The sequence below is a fragment of the Tursiops truncatus genome, chromosome 18, assembly GCF_011762595.2.
Source record: "Tursiops truncatus isolate mTurTru1 chromosome 18, mTurTru1.mat.Y, whole genome shotgun sequence".
NCBI classification, from domain to species: domain Eukaryota; kingdom Metazoa; phylum Chordata; class Mammalia; order Artiodactyla; family Delphinidae; genus Tursiops; species Tursiops truncatus.
In genome coordinates this window covers 7,473,482-7,492,077 of record NC_047051.1, presented here as the reverse complement: position 1 = coordinate 7,492,077, position 18,596 = coordinate 7,473,482, and the positions used below count along the sequence as shown (strand labels likewise).

The 18,596-nt window shown below is 44.2% G+C and overlaps 1 protein-coding gene across 1 annotated transcript in view; it reads right to left on the bottom strand.

Moving 5' to 3' along the window:
• Positions 1–18,596, bottom strand: part of ALOX5AP (arachidonate 5-lipoxygenase activating protein) — a 30,659-nt gene that overhangs the window by 2,063 nt on the left and 10,000 nt on the right. The window contains exons 3-4 of the mRNA XM_033843484.2: positions 7,196–7,266; positions 3,503–3,584 (exon numbers count right to left, since the gene is read on the bottom strand). Coding sequence (XP_033699375.1) covers positions 3,503–3,584; positions 7,196–7,266 — 153 coding nt within the window. The remainder of the gene's footprint in view (positions 1–3,502; positions 3,585–7,195; positions 7,267–18,596) is intronic.

Genomic DNA, 18,596 nt, shown 5'->3' with positions numbered 1-18,596 from the left:
TTGGACTTCCAGCCTCCAGAACTGTGAGAAAACGCGTATCTGTTGTTTAAGCCCCCCAGTCTGTGGCACTGTGTTATGGCGGTCCTCAAAGACAAATACAGAGAATTACCTGCTAATGCTGATAAGGAACTGAAAATAAAGCAAACGAGTCTATTTTTCAGCCAGAGAACAGAGGCTTCAGAGAAATTAAATTGTTAAAAGTCAACTATTGTGACTCAGATTTCTCACACGAATGAGGCCACCATATGCTCGTTACAGAAACAAGGAAAAGTGATTTGTGAAGCTATTTCAGAACCTGCCCAAGATAAATCTGTGGCGAAGGATGAAACGGGAGTACCTCCTGATGAAACAGTGGTGTTCTTGATTTGGGTAGGAAGTTTCTAAGGATTCGAGGCATATCTCCCCTAAGGAGATGGGTCTATGGTGCTTTAACTCTTCCCAGACAAGAACTCAGCACGCTGTCACGTGCAGGGCTACGTGTGAAGGGGGGGGGCCCCCATCCAGCCCTTCATTCACTGCATTTTTAAGTCTCAAGCTTGGAGATGGGCTTTTGAAAACTGTGTCCATTATCATTTCTGTAAGCTCAATATTTGGGGTCTTGCACGGTGCCCCTGACTCTGGGAGATTCCCAGGTCTCTGCCATGCTTACTGTTATCACCTCACAACTGACACAGTACCTGCTCAGAGCAGGTGGTCAGTAAAGGTCCTGAATGATGCTGAGTGAACGAGGGGGGCGTAGGCAATGAGGAGAAGGTGGGCTTGGGTAACCCGAACTCACAGGCCTCGAGTCGCAGCCAATCTTTGCCCAACCAGCTCTGAGCTGAGAACTTCAAATTGCAAAGAGAAACTTAGTGGGAGCTCCACCAGGGAACAGGGCTCTGAGGGACAAGCAGACAGAGCAGCCTAGATGCCAGGCAGGTGGTAAAAGGCAGGTAGTCTTGTAACATCAGGCCAACTGCCATTGAGTTTGGGCCCAGATAGTAGCTCAGAAGGAAAGAGGAAGAAACTAAAATTCACCCTACACTGCAGTGTCATTAAGGATGCTACCTCATCAGGACAGGGAGAAAGGGGTCACCGTGTAAGGAGAAGGACTGAGAATAAGAGCCATAACTTCTAGGAGGAGTAAAGGAGACAGATGTAAAATTCTTGCAGGGCAGCCTGAAGCCGGAAGGCGAGGAGTGACTTACCCACCCACTGGACCAAAAATGACACTGGAACTTCTGAAGGGGTCAGAGCCAAAAGATGATCTAGAGCCCAAGGGAGAAGGTTCTGGGGAAGGATCTCACTGAGCAGTAACCTCCATGCGCTGGTGAGGCCAAGAACTAAAGCAGGTCTGGAGGGTATTAAGGCATCTGCAGAATCCAAGGGTGACACAGCCCAGGGACAGAAGGACGGGGGAAGGAGAGGAGTCTACAGCAGAAGAGGGATTAGCAAGTAGTTTCTAGAAGGCAGAATTAAAAATCCCCTTGACCTGGGGACTTCCCTGGCAGCCCAGCGGTTAAGACTCTGCGCTCCCAATGCAGGGGGCATGGGTTCGATCGCTGGTCGGGAAACTAAGATCCCGCATGTCCCACGGTACAGCAAAAAAAAAAAAAAAAATCCCCTTGACATGACCACAGAGGCCCTCAGGCTATATTTTGGTCTAAATTAGGATCAGACACTTCATCTAGTGTGTATCGTTTCTGCTGATGACAACTGCCCAGAACACTGTGTTGAGAAAGTATTGTGAGGCCGTGCTAGGTCTCGGCGGGAAGGAGCACGATGATGGCTAGTAACGCATGTGCAGGGGCGGTGAGAAGGGTCCAGCACTGGCACAGACAGTGGGCTAAGGGGCGATGGGATCTTCTTCCCACCACCTGATGGGGGAGACCAGGGAGGGATTTAAGAGCACGGGCCTCATTTCAATGAGGTCCAGAGACGCGTCCATTTTTAAGTCTATTGTCCTGTTGTGTATTCTTGTTCATTCCCTAGTAGTGACTACCTTGGAAATGAAAAGAGCCTGTGGGTAAGCGGACATATTTTGTCATGTCCCACAGAGTGTCTTGGAATTAAAGCAACTTTAAGGGAATTCCCTGGTGGTCCAGTGGTTAGGGCTCCGTGCTTTCACTGCCGTGGCCCCGGGTTCAATCCCTGGTCGGGGAACTAAGATCCCGCAAGCCACGCGGCGTGGCCAAAAAGATTAAAAATTAAAGCAACTTTAAGATCTCAGGCAAGTGGTGACGGATAAAGAGGAGACCAGTGACTGGGCTGAATTCCTGGGACTTTGGGGGAGGAAGACGGGGCTTCGGGGGGAGCCAGCCGGGAGAGCAGAACCCCTCATTTCATTGATAGTTACTCTGCCCCCTTCGACTCTGGACAACAGGTAAACCTCTGGGGAAAGGCAGAATAGCGGTTTTCCAGGATAAAGAAGAATAAAGAATATCACTGAGGACAGCGTTGACAAGGATGTGCGAGGTAATGGAGTTGTGGTTTTAGAGGATAAACAAAAACGCCGCTAGAGAGGAATGAGGGGGAGGTGAGCTTGGAGGAGACTTGCTGGGGTACCACCATTCCTCTCCGGCCGCAGCTGACCATCCAACCACCGGAAATCACTCAGCTTCGCAGGCCCCCGGGTTCCCCAGAAGCAGTGCTTTCACCTGGTGACCTTCTGGGATGGCACTGCCTTTGTCACCGCTGAAGGAGGCTCCCTGAACGGAGAGTCCCTTATCCACTAGAGGGGGCGCTATTGTGAGAGACAGAGAGAAGTGAAGCCAGACAAGGGAGAGACATGGAGCCGGAGGCTGGGGTCAGCGTGTGGGCGGAGCTCCCAGAGCATCTTCCCAGCCTTCAGAGCCCATCAGGAATTCTGATCGCTCAGGAACTGGTGGAAATTGTAACTCAAACATTTCTTCTTCAAGCATTATCATTTATTTTACTAAAATCCAGCCTTCCCAACCCAGGTCTAGGGAAAGTACAATTGCCGCTTTGGGCGACATCTGTAAGCAGCGCAGTGGTGACTCTATCCACTGGCTCCGTCTGATGCCTGCTAGTGCATCTTACTTTCTCAACATTCTTTCCGCTGGTCCCCGGATGATCTGTTACTCAAGGGAACTCATCACAAGGTGCAAGCTTTAGTTCTCGTTTCTCTAGGCAAACAATGAAATGTTTCACTCACTGGAGGCTTTGGGAAGCCAGACAGAGACCGTCATTCAAGCCCCAGACTCTGCAGGGTGGGAGTAGAGGGTGTGGGGTTGCAAAGAATGCGTTAAAGCATCCTTTGTGAGCCCAGCACCGTGTGGGGGAATTTTTAAATGGGAAAACTAGTCGAGGGCCCCAGCTGTATTTCAGAACCAGCAAAGCTCAAGGAGAAAAGGACGAGGGGTCCTAGTCGGCCTCCGCCCTCCCACCCTGAGTGGTCCCACAGGGCCTTAAATGGTAGATGGAATACTGTTGTGAATGACCACTCTTCCAGCTGGAAAAGTACGACTCCCTGCACGGTTCTTAAACAGTCCCAATGGCCTACCTCTGTGTTCTCTCCCCCAGGTAGCCAACAAAGTACTTTTGCCTCACAACCAGGTACATCAGTCCAGCAAAAGCCGCAGGAACTAAGTGGAGAAAGGAAAACACCTTGCGTTAGCGTCGCTGACACCAAAGCATGCTAAGTTAACCCAGTATTAATACAGTCATTATGCAATCAATGTTGGTCACGAAACTGAGCAGAGGCCTCAGCTTCTGCCAGTTGGGGCCGATGTGAAGTTCAGCAAAGAGCCTGCAGCTGGAAGAAACCTGAGATCTTTAATAATAGTCATGTTGCGAAGTAAGTCAGAAACAGAAAAACAAATACCGCATGCTAACACGTGTATATGGAATAAAAAATAAAAGGTTCTGAAGAACCTAGGGGCAGGACAGGAATAAAGATGCAGATGTAGAGAATGGACTTGAGGACATGGGGAGGGGGAAGGGTAAGCTGGGACGAAGTGAGAGAGTGGCATGGACATATATACACTACCAAATGTAAAATAGATAGCTAGTGGGAAGCAGCCGCATAGCACCGGGACATCAGTTCAGTGCTTTGTGACCACCTAGAGGGGTGGGATAGGGAGGGTGGGAGGGAGACGCAAGAGGGAGGGGACATGGGGATGTATGTATATGTATAGCTGATTCACTTTGTTATAAAGCAGAAACTAACACATCATTGTAAAGCAATTATACTCCAATAAAGATGTTAAAAAAAAACTCAACAGAAAAAATAAAACAAAACAATCTAGTTAGAAATTTAACAAAAGACATGAAAGGTATTTCAGCAAAGGGGATGTACAAATGGCAAAAAAAAAAAAAAAAAGCACATGAAGATTACTCTCATTAGACATTATAAGGAAGCACAAATTAAAACGATAATGAGACATCACTACACACCTATCAGAATGGCTAACAAAAAATAACGATGACACCAAACACTGATGAGGCTACATATTGCTGGTGGGAATGTGAAATGTTACAGTCTGGTAAAGACTTCAAGAATTTCCTACAAAACTAAACATGGAATTACCATATGGTACAGCAACTGTACACTTGGGCATTTATCTCAGAGAAATAAAAAATTATGTTCACATAAAAATAATAAGAATAATAGTCATGTTACCCTGTATTGGCATCACGGTGTAGTTTACAAAGTCTTTTCAAACCCTTCATCTAATTTGAATCCTTTTCACATGATTGATACCATCTTTTCTATTTCCAGATGTGGAAACATGGGCTCCATTGGCCAAGGGGCTTGTGTAAGACTGTCAGCTTGTAAGTGTGTGTGTGTGTGTGTGTGTGTGTGTGTGTGTGTGTGTGTTTGGGAGGAGAGCTGGACTTGAACCCAGAGCCCTGCTCTGAAGCTGGTTCTCTTCAAAGTACGCCCTTCACCTGTGGGCCTCCAGGAATTGCAACGTGCAACCTTTTCTGAACAATTGCTACAGTTCAGGAAAGATCTCTGGGGAAAGAAATGCCCTTTGCATTCCAGCCAAATAACCCCATGGAGTCCTGAACGCTTGGAGCTGAGAGTTAGGAAACCCAGCCCCACCAGGACTATTACGATCTGGAGCTAATGCTTAACTCATTCCACATCTGGACAAAGGGCTGATTACAGCTTTCCTACCTATCAGGAATTAATATGCAGGTGAAACAGAAGTATGGGTATAAAAGCTCTGTGAAAACCCCCCAGCGTTATTCAAATACCAAATTAAGTGCATTAACCGAGCACTTTTTATGCGTCACGTACTGCCCGAGGCATACCGGGTACTCTGGTCTCCGATCCTCTCCTCTCTGAAGGTCACAAAATTGTCACAATTCACAATTTGCCTTGGACAAAGTCTTTCCTGGTTGGTCCCTTCCGGGTCAGTCTGCTCTAACTCACCGACCCATCTCTCTTTCACTGGGAGCTAAGGTGAATATAACCTAAAAGAAACCAGGGTGCAAAGTGGCTGAACTCCTTGCCCATATGCAGGGAACGGCGCCCACCTCTGGTGTGGACCTGGGCTGCTTGGAACAGCAGGAGAGGTGTCGTGGATTCAAATCCAGGGTCTAAAATTCTCAGGTTTGAGCAAGTTCCCCTGGGGTTTGGGTTCCTGCTCTGTAAAGTGATGGGTTTGGGCTGGGGCTCCTTTCACCTAAAAAATTCTACAATCTACCATATTCATAGGAAGTGATGATTATTGAACAGGGGTGACTGACACTTCTGTCTCCCAGCAATGCCAACACTTGCTTTGGCAGAAAATGCATATTTCCAGCACCCTGAAACCCCTTCCAACTCCCTTTGTATTTAACTAACCAGAACAACTCCAGATTCACCTGTATCAAGTATCGTCTAAGACATAAAAGGAAGCATCTCTCCTACTCTAAGTGTAGTTTGACTTGACTTTTCAAGTGATGCCAGACATGTTTCTTATTTAACTGAGGACAGAAAGTGGGAAATAAAGAGTGAGCTTACTGACAGCCTTACAGCGCACATGATATTCCTGAAGTGGTTTCTGCTACCATCCCTCACCTCTCTTCTCTCTCACTGCACCTTATTCTTTTCCTTCATGGCATGTCTCACTCTTGGCAAAAATTTATCCATTCATTTATTTTCTATGGTCCATCTCGCCAACTGCTGTGTGCTTCACCACCATCTCTGTTTTATTTATCGCTGTGTATCCAGGGACAGGGCTTGGCACATAGTAGGTGTTCAATGTATATTTTTATGGAAATAAATAAAGTAAGAGGATACTTGTGAAAAATCCAGGATTTAGCCTGAAAGACCTGGGCTCCCATCCTGGCTCTGTTATTCACCAGCTAAGCAACCTTGAAAAAGTCACTTTATGTCCCTGAACCTGTCATAAAGTCACTTTATGTCCCTGAGGGTCCTCAAAGGTAACAGGGGGAAACAATATCTACTTTACCTACTTTATAGAATGAGTGAAGGCAATAAGGATGAAATCATTTATCAGAGGACGCTAGTGGCCTTTTGTCATGCACTGCTGGGCCACAGCATGGAAGCCGGCCAGGTCATGCCGAGCCTTCACCAGACACAGGGCCAGTCTCCAAAGGGGACCAAAAATACCACACAGGGACTTCCCTGGCGGTCCAGTGGAAGACTCTGTGCTTCCAATGAAGGGGGCGCGGGTTCGATCCCTGGTCTGGGAACTAGAGCCCACATGCCGCGTGGCACGGCCAAAAAGAAAAAAAAAAAAAACCACCACTCAGGTTTCCACTTAATTTTAAATCAACTCTGGGGGTCAACGTGCTGAAGTCAAGACGGTGGGCTGCTAAGAACCGGGGAGGCTGGAGACCAGGACCGAAGAAGGATCACCATGCAGAAGCCGACTGGCAGGACAGCCAAGTGACAGCTGGCCCAGAATAGACCCCTCGGGCGCTCTCATTTAGAATGCCCTTGCATCTGAGCTAACACGGCTTAAGGATTCTGAGTCACATTTAGCCATAAACCACCCTTGTCAGCGCAGCCACTCTCCACCAGCCACCAGGGGGCCAGCATTAGCGATGCATTACCGCAGGGCTCCGCGCGGGCGCTCCGCCCGCTGAAACACAGCCTCCGGAGGGTCTCGCCTCTCCAGGGCTTCATGGATTGGAGCTGGAGGGCAGGCGAAGCCTTTTCAGCAAAAAGCCTGCCCTCGAAGCTCCTGGTGATGCATCACGTTTCAGAAAGAGAACACGCAGGAGAAGCCTGGGTTACCTTGGCTGCAGAGAAGCCCGGCGCTCCAGAGCGTGACGAGGAAGGTGGGGTACGCATCCACACAGTTCTGGCTGTAGGATAAACACACAAGGGGAACCGTCAGAAGACACGCTACTGCAGCGCAGTCTGAAAATTACCCGAAACCCCGAATTAATCATCACTGTCGCGCACAGCACAAACCCCATTGATAATTCCACTGACCTTTACCTGATAAGACGTCAGAAACAGACAGCGGTGTGTGTAAAGCGGACACGGGTTCGGAAACCATCCACTCCCTTCCTCGGTGGAGCCGCTCGGAGACCCACTTTCTTCATGGTTTCGCCTTGGCAGGATTCCTGTTCCCGGTTACGCCAAAGCGCTTCTTGGAATCGAAAAGTGAGCGCTGCGGACAGCAGGTTGCTGGAGCAATGGCCTTGTGCAGGGCTCAGTCCTCACGCCCGTGCTGGTGTCTTACACCCTTGGTCTCCTTTAAACTCAAGCAATCCTGTGAGCACACATGGTGACTGCATGCGTTTCCTGGGGCTGCTGGGACAACTAGCCACAAGCTCAGTGGCTTAAAACAAGACAAATTGATTATCTGGAGGTCAGAAGTCTGAAATCGGTCTCGTTGGGCCAAAATGAAGGTGTCCACATGGCTGCATTCCTTCTGGAGATGCATCGCTTCTGTCTCCTTGCTTTTCCCAGCTTCTAGAGATCGCCTGCATTCCTTGGCTTGTGGACCCTTCCAACCTCAAAACCAGCAATGTCTGATCATGTCTTCTTTGCGACACCAACTCTTCTGCCTCCTTCTTCCACATTTGAAGGATCCTTGTGATTACGTTGGGTCCCACCCAGATAATCCAGAATCATCTCTTAAATTGAACTTAAATTCAGCTGGTTAGCAACCTTGATTCCTCCTTGCCACGTAACATAACCCATTCACATGTTCCCGAGATTAGGATGTGAACACCTTTGGAGGTCATTATTCGACCTACCACAATTAGTCTCATGTTTCAGATGAGAAACTGAATCTTGGAGAAGTTGAATACCTTGCCCAGGGTCACCCAGCTACAGAGTAGCAAAGCCAGGATTCACAGCCTGGTCAGTACTCTAAAACCAGGTGTGTTACCTCTTCGACTCTACAAGCACACCTCAGAAATAGCGTGGCTTCAGTTCCGCACCACCACGATGAAGCAAATACCAGATAAAGCAACTCACAGGAATGTTTTTGTTTCCCAGTACACATAAAAGTGATGTTTATGCTATACTGTAGTCCACTGTATGTGCAATAGCATTATGTCTAAAAAACAAGGTACATCACTTAATTTAAAAATACGTTATTGCTAAAAAATGCTAACCATCATCCGACAATTCAGGGCTGCTGCAAACCTTCAATTTGTAAAAAAAACAAAAACAAAAAACCCCGCAGTGTCTGTGAAGCACAATAAAAAGAGGGATGCCTGCACTAAAGCAAACAGCAAGGGTTCTCGAGTTTACAGCCTAGATCAGAACAATCAACATGCACATCCCTGGAAACACACACAAGAAGACTCAAAAGAGGAGAGCAATGCAATAGAGCAGGGAGGATTTGGTGACTAGGATTGCGTCCCCCACCTGACATTAACCTGCTGTTTGTCACTGGCAAAGCAATCTCTCTGGACTTAGTTTCCTTACCAGTTAAACTAAGAGACTAATACAGAGTAATTGAGATCCACTTAAGCTCTAAGAGTCCATGGTCTAATGTACTGGTTCTCAAGGTGTGGCCCCTGGACCAGGGGTCACATCAGAATCACCAAGGAACTTGTTGAAAATGCAAATGTTAATGCCTTCCTTGGACCTAAGAAATTAAAAACACTGAGGGCGGGCCCAGCAAGAGTTTTAACAGCCCCCCAACAGTATGTATGATTCTGATACATACTCAAGTTTGAGAACCACTGGTCTAAGGTAATTCGAACTGTATAGATGCAATTTTCAAATTACATTTGGCCTTTTATCCAAATTCCTTCCTTGGATTCTTCATCTGGATCCTTCCTGATCTGGTTCTCATAGAGTTCCTCCTAAAAATCAGCCTTGAAGCCTCGTTCAAACCAATAGGATCTCACGATTCAGCTGGTACCACTGAGAACCCTGGAATGACCAGCCTTTGGTCTGTCCCCTGCAGAGAACCCAGAGGTTGGGTCACGGGGGCCTTCAGATCTTTCTGAGGGTCAAAAAATCCTTTACTGGAGAAGTCAACAAATGGAAAAAGGAAGAAACCAATGTACCCTGTCCTGGATAGACACAGGAGAGCCAGAAGAGCCCTGATGACACTGCTGGGGGCTCTGGATACCCAGGATTTCCATTGATCTATGGACACAGTAAGAACTCCAAAGGGCGGGAGTCCCTTACAAATCTGCCATTTGCGGTGAAGCACCTAGTGAGTAAACAAGCCCCAAAGTGATAACTGTAGCAGCCGCTAAGCAACTGCATCACATCTATTCTTACACCTCATTAGAGACACAAAACTGCAGCCTCGGGACTGAGAGAAGATCCATCTCCCAGTTCCAGAAAACTAGAGAGAACATTCCCTTTTATTTAGTTGAATAATGTTCCATGTCTGATGGGATCTAATACCTGACGCTCCAACAGTTTGAAAATCTATTAATATCAAAGCTCTCCCCGGCTTCCTCTCATTCTCATGCTTCTGTTTTCTTTGTTTTGAAGTTGTGATTTTGTCTGGGTGATGCAAAATTTTAAAAAATTCTTCATTGTCCAAGGGATGTGCTCACAGAGAGAAGTGTCTAGTGACGTGGCATTAGATCAGCCATTCAATCATTCCTGCCTCTTATATCAAGTCACCATGGGCCCTGGTACAACACAGTCTGCCTGGAATTGAACGAAATTCTCCCAACTCTAAGAAAATGGGCTCTTCTCTGAATTTCCAGAATACGCCCAGAAACCTAACCCCCACTCTGGCTCAAGCCTGTCGCTCTCCCCATGCAGGACCTCTGACACATCTTCCATCCACAGCTGCGTGCACACACGCCCCTCCTCGCCAGAGGGCTGCTGCAGCACTGAACTCAAGCAGCTTTTGTCCTTTGGTCAGTGATACAGCTGCCTTTAGAGACCTTAGAGGTCACTCATGTGGTCCCTAAAGTCACAAAGCCTGGGTCCCACTCGGGGCTGCCACTTTTTTTTTTTTCAGTATTAAAATGTTTAATTTTATATTGTCTTTACCACCTTTAATCTTCTTTTTTTAACATCTTTATTAGAGTATAATTGCTTTACAATGGTGTGTTAGTTTCTGCTTTATAACAAAGTGAATCAGCTATACATATACATATATCCCCATATCCCCTCCCTCTTGCATCTCCCTCCCACCCTCCCTATCCCACCCCTCTAGGTGGTCACAAAGCACTGAGCTAATCTCCCTGTCCTATGCAGCAGCTTCCCACTAGCTATCAATTTTACATTTGGTAGTGCATATATGCCCATGCCACTCTCTCACTTCGTCCCAGCTTACCCTTCCCACTCCCCATGTCCTCAAGTCCATTCTCTATGTCTGCATCTTTATTCCTGTCCTGCCCCTAGGTTCTTCATAACCATTTTTCTTTTTTTAGATTCCATGTATATGTGTTAGCATACAGTATTTGTTTTTCTCTTTCTGACTTACTTCACTCTGTATGACAGACTCTAGGTCCATCCACCTCACTAAAAAATAACTCAATTTCGTTTTGTTTATGGCTGAGTAATATTCCACTGTTATATGTGCCACATCTTCTTTATCCATTCATCTGTTGATGGACACTTAGGTTGCTTCCACGTCCTGGCTATGTAAATAGAGCTGCAATGAACATTGTGGTACATGACTCTTTTTGAAATATGGTTTTCTCAGGGCATATGCCCAGTAGTGGGATGCCTGTGTCGTATGGTAGTTCTATTTTTAGTACTTTAAGGAAGCTCCATACTGTTCTCCATAGTGGCTGTATCAATTTACGTTCCCACCAACAATGCAAGAGTGTTCCCTTTTCTCCACACCCTCTCCAGCATTTACTGTTTCTAGATTTTTTGATGATGGCCATTCTGACTGGTGTGAGGTGATACCTCACTGTAGTTTTGATCTGCATTTCCCTAATGGTTAGTGATGCTGAGCATTCTATCATGTGCTTGTTGGCAATCTGTATATCTTCTTTGGAGAAATGTCTATTTAGGTCTTCTGCCCATTTTTGGATTGGGTTGTTTGTTTTTTTGATATTCAGCTGCATGGGCTGCTTGTAAATTTTGGAGATTAATCCTTTGTCGGTTGCTTCAAAATATAGGCAAATATTTTCTCCCATTCTGAGGGCTGTCTTTTCATCTTGTTTATGGTTTCCTTTGCTGTGCAAAAGCTTTTAAGTTTCATTAGGTCCCATTTGTTTATTTTAGTTTTTATTTCCACTTCTCTAGGAGCTGGGTCAAAAAGGATCTTGCTGTGATTTATGTCAGAGTGTTCTGCTTATGTTTTCCCCTTAGAGTTTTATAGTGTCTGGCCTTACATTTAGGTCTTTAATCCATTTTGAGTTTATTTTTGTGTATGGTGTTAGGGAGTGTTCTAATTTCATTCTTTTACGTGTAGCTGTCCAGTTTTCCCAGCACCACTTATTGAAGAGGCTGTCTTTTCTCCATTGTATATTCTTGCCTCCTTTATCAAAAATAAGGTTACCATATGTGCGTGGGTTTATCTCTGGGCTCTCTATCCTGTTCCATTGATCTATATTTCTGTTTTTGTGCCAGTACCATACTATCTTAATTACTGTAGCTTTGTAGTATAGTCTGAAGTCTGGGAGCCTGATTCTACCAGCTCCATTTTTCTTTCTCAAGATTGCTTTGGCTATTCACGGTCTTTTGTGTTTCCATACAAATTGTGAAATTTTTTGTTCTAGTTCTGTGAAAAATGCCATTGGTAGTTTGATAGGGATTGCATTGAATCTGTAGATTGCTTTGGGTAGTAGAGTCATTTTCACAATGTTGATTCTTCCAATCCAAGAACATGTATATCTCTCCATCTGTTTGTATTGTCTTTAATTTCTTTCATCAGTATCTTATAGTTTTCTGCATACAGGTCTTTTGTCTCCTTAGATAGGTTTATTCCTAGGTATTTTATTCTTTTTGTTGCAATGGTAAATGGGAGCATTTCCTTAATTTCTTGTTCAGATTTTTCATCATTAGTGTATAGGAATGCAAGAGATTTCTGTGCATTAATTCTGTATCCTGCTACTTTACCAAATTCATTGATTAGCTCTAGTAGTTTTCTGGTAGCATCTTTAGGATTCTCTATGTATAGTATCATGTCATCTGCAAACAGTGACAGTTTGCTTCTTTGCTGATTTAGATTCCTTTATTTCTTTTTCTTCTCTCATTGCTGTGGCTAAAACTTCCAAAACTATGTCGAATAATACTGCTGAGAGTGGGCAACCTTGTCTTGTTCCTGATCTTAGTGGAAATGGTTTCAGTTTTTCACCACTGAGAATGATGTTGGCTGTGGGTTTGTCATATATGGCCTTTATTATGTTGAGATAAGTTCCCTCTATGCCTACTTTCTGGAGAGTTTTTATCATAAACGGGTGTTGAATTTTGTAAAAACCTTTTTCTGCATCTATTGAGATGATCATACGGTTTTTCTCCGTCAACTTGCTAATATGGTTTATCACATTGATTTGCATATATTGAAGAATCCTTGCATTCCTGGGATAAACCCCACTTGATCATGGTGTATGATCCTTTTAATGTGCTGTTGGATTCTGTTTGCTAGTACTTTGTTGAGGATTTTTGCATCTATGTTCATCAGTGACATTGGCCTGTAGTCTTCTTTCTTTGTGACATCTTTGTCTGGTTGTATCAGGGGGTGATGGTGGCTTCGTAGAATGAATTTGGGAGTGTTCCTCCCTCTGCTATATTTTGGAAGAGTTTGAGAAGGATAGGTGTTAGCTCTTCTCTAAATGTTTGATAGAATTCACCTGTGAAGCCATCTGGTCCTGGGCTTTTGTTTGTTGGAAGATTTTTAATCACAGTCTCAATTTCAGTGCTTGTGATTGGTCTGTTTATATATTCTACTTCTTCCTGGTTCAGTCTCAGAAGGTTGTGCTTTTCTAAGAATCTGTCCATTTCTTCCAGGTTGTCCATTTTATTGGCCTATACTTGCTTGTAGTAATCTCTCATTATCCTTTGTGTTTCTGCAGTGTCAGTTGTTACTTTGTCTTTTTCATTTCTAATTCGATTGATTTGAGTCTTCTTTTTTTTCTTGATGAGTCTAGCTAATGGTTTATCAATTTTTTTTATCTTCTCAAAGAAACAGCTTTTAGTTTTATTGATCTTTGCCACTGTTTCCTTCATTTCTTTTTCATTTATTTCTGATCTGATCTTTTATGATTTCTTTCCTTCTGCTAACTTCGGAGGTTTTTTGTTCTTTCTCTAATTGCTTTAGGTGTAAGGTTAGGCTGTATATTTGAGACGTTTCTTGTTTCTTGAGGTAGGATTGCTATAAACTTCCCTCTTAGAACTGCTTTTGCTGCATCCCATAGGTTTTGGGTCATTGTGTTTTCATTGTCATTTGTTTCTAGGTATTTTTTGATTTCCTCTTTGATTTTTTCAGTGATCCCTTGGTTATTAAGTAGTGTATTGTTTAGCCTCCATGTGTTTGCATTTTTTACAGATTGTTTTCCTGTAATTGATATCTAGTCTCATAGCATGTGGTCGGAAAAGATACTTGATACAATTTCAATTTTCTTAAATTTACCAAGACTTGATTTGTGACCCAAGATATGATCTATCCTGGAGAATGTCCCTTGAGCACTTGAGAAGAAAGTGTATTCTGTTGTTTGCATGGAATGTCCTATAAATATGAATTAAGTCCATCTGGTTTAATGTGTCATTTAAAGCTTGTGTTTCCTTGTTTATTTTCATTTTGGATGATCTGTCCATTGGTGAAAGTGGGGTATTAAATTCCCCTACTATGATTGTGTTACTGTTGATTTCCCCTTTTATGGCTGTTAGCATTTGCCTTATGTATTGAGGTGCTCCTATGTTGGCTGCATAAATATTTAGAATTGTTATATCATCTTCTTGGATTGATCCCTTGTTCATTATGTAGTGTCTTTCTTTGTCTCTTGTAATAGTCTTTATTTTAAAGTCTATTTTGTCTGATATGAGAATTGCTACTCCAGCTTTCTTTTGATTTCCGTTTGCATGGAATATCTTTTTCCATCCCCTCACTTTCAGTCTGTATGTGTCTCTAGGTCTGAAGTGGATCTCTGGTAGACAGCATATGTACAGGTCTTGTTTTTGTATCCATTCAGCCAGTCTATGTCTTTTAGTTGGAGCATTTAATCCATTTACATTTAAGGTAATTATCGATATGTATGATCCTATTACCATTTTCTTAATTGTTTTGGGTTTGTTATTGTACATCTTTTCCTTCTCTTGTGTTTCCTGCACAGAGAAGTTCCTTTAGCATTTGTTGTAAAGCTGGTTTGGTGGTGCTGAATTCTCTTAGCTTTTGCTTGTCTGTAAAGTTTTAATTTCTCCATCGAATCTGAATGAGATCCTTGCTGGGTAGAGTAACCTTGGACGTAGGTTTTTCCCTTTCATCACTTTAAATATGTCCTGCCACTCCCTTCTCACTTGCAGAGTTTCTGCTGAAAGATCAGCTGTTAACCTTATAGGGATTCCCTTGTATGTTATTTGTTGTTTTTTCCTTGCTGCTTTTAATATTTTTTCTTTTATTTAATTTTTGATGGGTTGACTAATATGTGTCTTGGTGTGTTTCTCCTTGGATTTATCCTGTATGGGACTCTCTGTGCTTCCTGGACTTGACTATTTCCTTTCCCATATTAGGGAAGTTTTCAGCTATAATCTCTTCAAATATTTTCTCAGTCTCTTTCTTTTTCTATTCTTCTTCTGAGAGCCCTATAATTCGAATGTTGGTGTGTTTAATGTTGTCCCAGAGGTCTCTGAGACTGTCCTCAATTCTTTTCATTCTTTTTTCTTTATTCTGCTCTGTGATAGTTATTTCCACGATTTTATCTTCCAGCTCACTTATCTGTTCTTCTGCCTCAGTTATTCTGCTATTGATTCCTTCTAGAGAATTTCAAATTTCATTTATTGTGTTGTTCATCATTGTTTGTTTGCTCTTTAGTTCTTCTTGGTCCTTGTTAAACGTTTCTTGTATTTTCTCCATTCTATTTCCAAGATTTTGGATCATGTTTACTATCATTACTCTGAATTCTTTTTCAGGTAGACTGCCTATTTCCTCTTCATTTGTTTGGTCTGGTGGGTTTTTTCCTTGCTCCTTCATCTGTGTGTTTCTCTGTCTTCTCATTTTGCTTAACTTACTGTGTTTAGGGTCTTCTCTTCGCAGTCTGCAGGTTTGTAGTTCCTGTTGTTTTTGGTGTCTGTCCCCAGTGGCTAAGGTTGGTTCAGTGGGTTGTGTAGGCTTCCTGGTGGAGGGGACTGGTGATTGTGTTCTGGTGGATGAGGCTGGATCTTGTCTTTCTGGTGGGCAGGGCTGCATCCAGTGGTGTGTTTTGGGGTGCCTGTGACCTTATTATGATTTTAGGCAGCCTCTCTGCTAATGGGTGGGGTTGTGTTTCTGTGTTGCTAGTTGTTTGGCATAGGGTGTCCAGCCCTGTAGCTTGCTGGTCATTAAGTGGAGCTGGGTCTTAGCCTTAAGATGTTGATCTCTGGGAGAGCTTTCACCGTTTGATATTACATGGAGCTGGGAGGTCTCTGGTGGACCAATGTCCTGCACTTGGCTCTCCCACCTCAGAGGCACAGGCCTGACACCCGGCCAGAGCACCAAGACCCTGTCAGCCACACAGCTCAGAAGAAAAGGAAGAAAGAAAGAAAGAAAAAAATAAAATAAAATAAATAAAGTTATTAAAATAAAAATAAGAAATTATTATTTTTAAAAATTTTAAATTATAAAGTAATAGAAAATGAAAAAAAAAAAAAGAAAGAAGAGAGCAATCAAACCAAAAAAAAAAAAAATCCACCAATGATAACAAGTGCTAAATCTATACCAAAAAAACCCACAACAAATGGACAGACAGAACCCTAGGACAAATGGTAAAAGCAAAGCTATACACACAAAACCACACAAAGAAGCATACACACACACATTTACAAAAAGAAAAAGGAAAAAATATATATATATATCGTTGCTCCCAAAGTCATCTCCTCAATTTGGGATGACTCGTTGTCTATTCAGGTATTCCACAGATGCAGGTACATCAAGTTGATTGTGGAGATTTAATCCGCTGCTCCCGAGGCTGCTGGGAGAGATTTCCCTTTCTCTTCTTTGTTCGCACAGCTCGTGCGGTCCAGCTTTGGATTTGGCCCCGCCCTGCATGTAGGTCACCTGAGGGCATCTGTTCTTCGCTCAGACAGGACGGGGTTAAAGGCGCCGCTGATTTGGGGGCTCTGGCTCACTCAGGCCGCGGGGAGGGAGGGAGGGGTATGGATGCGGGGCGAGCCTGCGGTGGCAGAGGCCAGCGTGAGGTTGCACCAGCCTGAGGTGCGCCATGCGTTCTCCTGGGGAAGTTGTTCCTGGATCACGGGACCCTGTCAGTGGCGGGCTGCACAGGCTCCCGGGAGGCGAGGTGTGGAGAGTGACCTGTGTTTGCACACAGGATTCTTGGTGGCGGCAGCAGCATCCTTAGCATCTCATGCCCGCCTCTGGGGTCTGTGCTGATAGCCGCGGCTCGCGCCCGTCTCTGGAGCTCCTTTAAGAGGCGCTCTGAATCCCCTCTCCTCGCGCACCCCAAAACAGTGGCCTCTTCCCTCTTAGGCAGGTCCAGACTTTTTCCCGGACTCCCTCCCGGCTAGCCGTGGCGCACTAGCCCCCTTCAGGCTGTGTTTACGCCGCCAACCCCAGTCCTCTCCCTGCGATCCGACCGAAGCCTGAGCCTCAGCTCCCAGCCCCGCCCGCCCTGATGGGTGAGCAGACAAGCCTCTCGGGCTGGTGAGTGCCGGTCGGCACCGATCCTCTGTGCGGGAATCTCTCCACTTTGCCCTCTGCACCCCTGTTGCTGTGCTCTCCTCTGCGGCTCCGAAGCTTTCCCCCTCCGCCACCCGCAGTCTCCGCCCGCGAAGGGGCTTCTAGTGTGTGGAAACCTTTCCTCCTTCACAGCTCCCTCCCACTGGTGCGGTCCCGTCCCTATTCTTTTGTCTCTGTTTTTTCTTTTTTCTTTTGCCCTACCCAGGTACGTGGGGAGTTTCTTGCCTTTTGGGAGGTCTGAGGTCTTCTGCCAGCGTTCAGTAGGTGTTCTGTAGGAGTTGTTCCATGTGTAGATGTATTTCTGATGTATTTGTGGGGAGGAAGGTGATGTTCACGTCTTACGCTTCCAGCGCCTTGAAGGTCTCCCGGCTGCCACTTTCTGTCTGTGCGATTGTGGGTGCACTTCCTAGCCTCACTGAGTTTCAGTCTCCTCATCAATTGAAGGTGAATGGAGACATGAGTATTTATGGATACCTCCTTGGCTGTTGTGAGAATAAAATGAGAGAAAGCAGCGCCAGGCTCATAGTAAGCATTCAATAAATGGTGGCTATTATTCCTCCAACCTCTTCCTTCTTATAACTCCCAATGGAAATGTCTTTCCTACTGACAAATTATTGTTATTCCAAATATTCTTTTGTGCCATTTTTTCTGCAGGACAAAACTGACAAACCCACTTTGTCTGTCATTTCTTGAGGTCTAACTACGAGCTACTCAGCAGATCTCTCAACAATTCACTGTGCTGTGTTCAATTGGATGCACCACACTGCCAGTGTTTTTATGGAGAAAAGGATTCATTGCAATTTTCCCTTTCATTTTTCTCCACCTTTGGGAATGAGATATAGAAGCACTTAATGTTTTGCTAGTTAATTTGGGTTTATTTAAAATAAGTAAATATGGGAGGGATAAATTAGGAGTTTGGGATTAAAATATACACACTACTATATATAGATAACCAACAAGAACCTACTGTATAGCACAGGGAACTATACTCAATATCTTGCAATAACCTATAATGGAAAAGAATCTAAATAAGAATATATGTGTGTGTGTGTATATATACATATATATATATATAACTGAATCACTTTGCTCTACACCTGAAACTAACACAACATTGTAAATCAACTGTATTGCAATAGAACTTTAAATAAATAGATATGTAAATAAGTAAATATCAATAATAACAGTAATAGTGTCAATACTAATGAATAGAACCAACGTAGATGTACCACCTTCAAACCATTCACAAACCATTCAAACTGCTACTTGGAAGTGGGTCCAGAGTGGATTCTGAGAAGTGTGGGGGGAGAAGGGACCTCAGGGTGTCATTTACCAAAATGCATCTTGTGAAACACTAAACCTTTGATATGCTCTAGAAAAAAGAAAAGGAGGGGTGTCTGTAATTAAATA